At 38.1% G+C, this 4,775-nt stretch overlaps 1 protein-coding gene across 1 annotated transcript; it reads right to left on the reverse strand.

Annotated features, from left to right (window-relative positions):
* Window positions 1–264: 264 nt before the first annotated feature.
* On the reverse strand, window positions 265–1,064 carry LOC141649409 (protein FAR1-RELATED SEQUENCE 5-like). Its single transcript, XM_074458100.1, has 3 exons — window positions 924–1,064; window positions 334–838; window positions 265–272 (listed from the first exon to the last, which is right to left on the reverse strand). Exons 1-3 carry the CDS (start codon window positions 1,062–1,064, stop codon window positions 265–267), a joined length of 654 nt encoding a protein of 217 aa, XP_074314201.1.
* Window positions 1,065–4,775: the final 3,711 nt, after the last annotated feature.

A 4,775-nucleotide genomic window follows, 5' to 3' on the forward strand; every position in this document is an offset into this window, starting at 1 on the left:
CTTTACTTCCTTTTTATTCTTGTAGAATTGGTCTTTAGTTCTTGCTTCCTCTTCATACTAGTCCATCAAATATCGTCAAATAGCTTCCGAATACGCACGAAAGACGGGAATTTCCGCCTTATTATCTTCTTTCCTACAAAACAAATGAAATGCGATAGAAAAGCAAATAGGAAGGTTTTGACGGATAAAATGGCCATAGAATGTTATAATAGTATGAAAAATAGCCTCAATTAGAGGACCAAATGTGCTCAAATAATGGTCACATCACCTGCCTACCATTCCACACCCATAGTATATGCCGACAGACAATGCCATGCCTATCAAACAGCTTACATGCACATTTGCTCTCGTTAGTTTTGGTGTTAAATTCAACTCGGAAGCTTCCGTGCTTCAGTACATCACGAACGTCATGGTACTCCACTGCCTCTACTGTTGTCAAACTCCCGACCCCCATGCTGCATATCTCATGTTTGACTTCATTCTGAAAGTCTGCAAAGATAGGATGTGTGTAGACAAGTGAGGCATGCATCTCTACCTTCATTGGCCCTACTTTCTCGAGCATACTATGCTCATTGGCAGTGTCCATCCTCCTTTGTGTATGCCTTTGCTGTTCTATTGCGGAATTGTACCTCATCCAGAACTCGACAAGGGTTCCAAAGTGGCTTTCAAACCGCTTGAAATAGCTGTTTGAACTTTCGGATCTCTGGGTTGTTCGCAACAAACAACCTAGAGGCAGATCCCGAAAGTATGCCGGTATCCACTTTTGTCTGATTGCAAAGACATACTTCAACCACCGGTTGCTTTGCATACCATGTGCTTCAATAACAGATTTTCGATTCTGTCCAAATTAAATGCGGTTCGAGGTCGACATCCCAAACAACGGCATTTATATCGGTCATAAATTCCGTATCATTGCAGATTGCCCTTCCCACTTTCTCAGGCATTTTCTGCATGATATGCCACATGCAGTACTTGTGCATAGAATGCTTGAAGACATTTGGGCAAGCCTTTTTAATTCCAGGGCACTGGTCTGTAATTACACAGTGAGGTTGCTGCTGCCCCATTGCTTCGAGGAATTTTTTAAAAATCCACTCAAATGAATCCTAACTCTCGAAGTCAAGTAATCCAGCTACAAAAGTTACCGTCTTCTTGTTGTGGTCTACTCCGGTGAACGGAGTAAACACCATGAAATATTTGTTTGTCCCATAAGTAGGGTCAAACGATATCGTGTCTCCATATAACTTGTAGTTGTTTATCCCTTCCTTATCAGCCCAAATAACTTCATCAAGCATTTGTTCTCATCCTGATCATAAGTAAAATAGAACCCCTTTGTTTCAGCCAGCATTTTGAAATCCCCAATGAACATACTAGCATCCTTATCCCCAATGTAACACTTGATATTTCGTTTGAAGTTTTTGAAGTCTAGCAAAGAGGCACCGATATTTTGATAACCATTTGAGTATTCTTTGAGAATTCTGAAGCTCAATGTTGGACCTATGTTGAGCTTAGTATGATCAATAATGGTCCTCTTAATGTAGTCATGGACGTCCCTTGAGAGCTTTTGGAACTCCCTCTTTTTGACAGAGTAAAGAGAGTGATTGTGAACGTCTACAAAGACATCCACAATATACCCAGCCGTTCTGTCTTCTGTTTTTTCACAGGTTCTCAACCTCATGTGCGCCTTGTAGCCACACCTTGTCAGAGCATGCTTCTTTGGGTGTCTAATTCATCGCTCTTTGTTCTCTACTGTACTCAAATTACCAGCTTCGTGATTTGTTGCTTCAAGTCGCAATTTTCTTTTCATATCCCTATACCCCTGTCTGTTATAGACCAGTGATTTGACGCTGACGCCCCCCTTATATTGCGCATTTGTGTACCTTCTCACATCAAATCCGCAAGCCAATGCATATATCTTTGTAGAACTGCATCTTGCATCGTCCAAGGTAAGAAAGAACATGCCACGTTTAGGCGTAAAATCACTCTCAACAGTCCTTACCCATCGCTCGCACCCCGGGTGTCTTCTTTGTAATGAAGAGTTGGAACAAACTCATCGTTTTTTCTTGCCCGAACAGGTTGGCTGGTGAATATATTGTTATTAGAAGAATCCCCAATAGTTAAGACTGCATTGTCTTCAACAATAGACACGATAGAAAGATCTGGGACGAGTAAATTATTATAATGAGTACGATCAGTGGACAACAAAATGACAATAACATCACAATAAAAGAGTAGCATGGGGAGAGATTATTATTATAATGAATACTCTCTTATCAGTAGCATATTTTCATGCTAATGCACAATAATATCACAACAATAGTACCATAATATCGAATAAACAAGACAATAATATCATCATGTTTCTCTACTTTTACAATAATAGTAGTAAAGAATATCGAATACCGAGACTCGATTCTACTTTATTACATACGAGATAATCTTTGTATTTATTATGTTACTCTTTTGCAAGGCATATATTTTCATGCTACTGCACAATAATAGCACAATAATATTATAATAATATCACAATAATAAATCGAATAATATAATCATGTTCTTTGATCTTTGTTACAATAATAGTACATTAATATCGAATAACGAGTTCTCTTTTTCTACTCTAATACAAACCAGAGAAAGATACAATAATATCGAATAACAATTTGAGAAATACATAGAAATCAATAATTGATTTATAAACAACGGCGGATAAAGAGATAAGAATCAATAACAAGATACTGTTTCCATATTTACTGTCGAGTTGATTTCTTCGCTAACATTGTTATTAATCTCGTTGTCCATCTTTTATACCTGAAAATAGTAAAATCAAGTATTCAATTCAATTAAAATCAACGAATTTCACGAATTTTACATTAATTCCGAAAATACGATTGAATACACTAAAAATCAACGAATTTACATTACCTGTAATTCGATTGCAGCTAAAAATCAACGATTTTGTGTAATCTTATTAGGTTTTTTATGAGATTGCTATAGTCGACGTTCTGATTTTTGTGTTTCTCTGTTTTTGATTTGTATGTAGAGAGAGAGAGAGAATATCGTTTGAATGAAGTTTCTGTTTTCATGTTTCAGATGCTTTTGTATTTTTCGATTTTTCCTTTTTTTTTTCTAATTTATCATTTAATCTTAGCCCTTGATTTCTTTTAATCTCAGCCCTTGATTTCCCCAACTCACAACTCACCATAAGACCCCAACTCACGATATTCCGCCTCTATATATATATATTTAGGATCCAGTGAGAACGGTGAGAACGCACTATATACATTAGAATATATATACAAGATTTACTTTTTTTTTTTTTTTTTTTTTTTTTTACCAAATCTCAGATACGCTTTTGACTATCGTAGGTACACTGATTCTATATACACTTTTTAATAATGTAGATACATTTTTTTTTACCAATTCTCAAATACGCTTTTGACTATCGTAGGTACACTTTTCCCTAGAATTCTATGTACACTTTTTAATAAAGTAGATACACTTTTTTTTTTTTTTTTTTTTTTTTTTTTTTTTTTACAAAATCTTAGGTACACTAAAACATATCATAGATACATTTTTTCCCAAATATAATACCAAAACCAAACCACCTAGATACACAAATGAGTATACTAGATACACGAATATGTAATCTAGATACATATATATTGAGAGTAGTCGTATACACAAACGACAACTCAAATTTCAAAATCCAATAAAAAACCCCCAAATTGCAAACCCTAATTTTCAAACACCACATCATCACCCTAACTACCACCACCAACCGGCGACCATAAACCCACATCATCACCCTAACTACCACCATTAATTCACCACCGTAATGGCGTCACCATTGCCAGCGACATCATCATCACCTCAGATGGCACCAGAGATTGTGGTGGCGACGGTGAAGCGACTCGCGGATAAGGGAATGATGACCGGTAAGATAACATTTACCTGCATTTTATTTCAATCTATTGCCATCTATCGTCGACCTGTCCCGCGCCGGTAGATTCGAACTCGTCGGCGAATTCTATCCCATGTAACGCCGTCAGGGAGGTCGAGCAGGCGAAAGTCGAAATAAGAGAAAGAAGACTCCAGATCTGGTGTTTGCAAATCGGAAATGTATGGGATTGGTGGTGTTTAATGGTGTCACCGGATGTTCGACTATGGTGGTTGTTGTCGACTGCCATCGCAAATAAAAAATGTAGGGCCTTGTTAGTGGTCGAAGTCGATTGTCGTTGCCGTCAGCAGGGAAATCGCGCCGGCATCAAGGAAGTTCGCGGCAGTTTGCCGGAGTTGTTGGTGATTGTTGACAGCGATGGCGACAAGTGGTAGTTGGCGACGGCAGGGTGGTTGGTGGTGATGGGGCAATTTGATGGGTGGTTGGAGTTTGATGAGGGATGTGATCATTGGGAGAGATGAAGTTTGGTTGTGACTTGTGAGGAATAATGACGCGCGTGATGTTTGTTTATAAAGTCGTTCTCACCGTTCTCACCGAATGGTCGTTCTCACCGGATCTCACCTCTCTCTCTCTCTCTCTCTATATATATATATATATATATATATATATATATATAGAGTCCGGATCCGGTGAGGCCGTTAATTATGGCGAGGCGGACGGACTCACCAAAATGATACATGTTGAGCGGACTGTGATATATTACGCGCTACTGGGCTTAGATCAAAATTGACGCAATTACTTTATTACAAACACACGCCCAACCCTATACAAACAACGTTCTTTCTTCATCATCAAAACTCCACTCAGCCATCTTTCCCAA

The sequence above is a fragment of the Silene latifolia genome, chromosome 3 (assembly GCF_048544455.1).
Source record: "Silene latifolia isolate original U9 population chromosome 3, ASM4854445v1, whole genome shotgun sequence".
Lineage (NCBI taxonomy): Eukaryota > Viridiplantae > Streptophyta > Magnoliopsida > Caryophyllales > Caryophyllaceae > Silene > Silene latifolia.

Coding starts and splice junctions, on each gene's coding strand:
- LOC141649409 (XM_074458100.1), bottom strand. CDS start 1,064: ATGGGGCAGCAGCAACCTCACTGTGTAATTACAGACCAGTGCCCTGGA. Junction 839..923: donor TGCCTGAGAAAGTGGGAAGG/GCAATCTGCAAT, acceptor TAATTTGGACAG/AATCGAAAATCTGTTATTGA.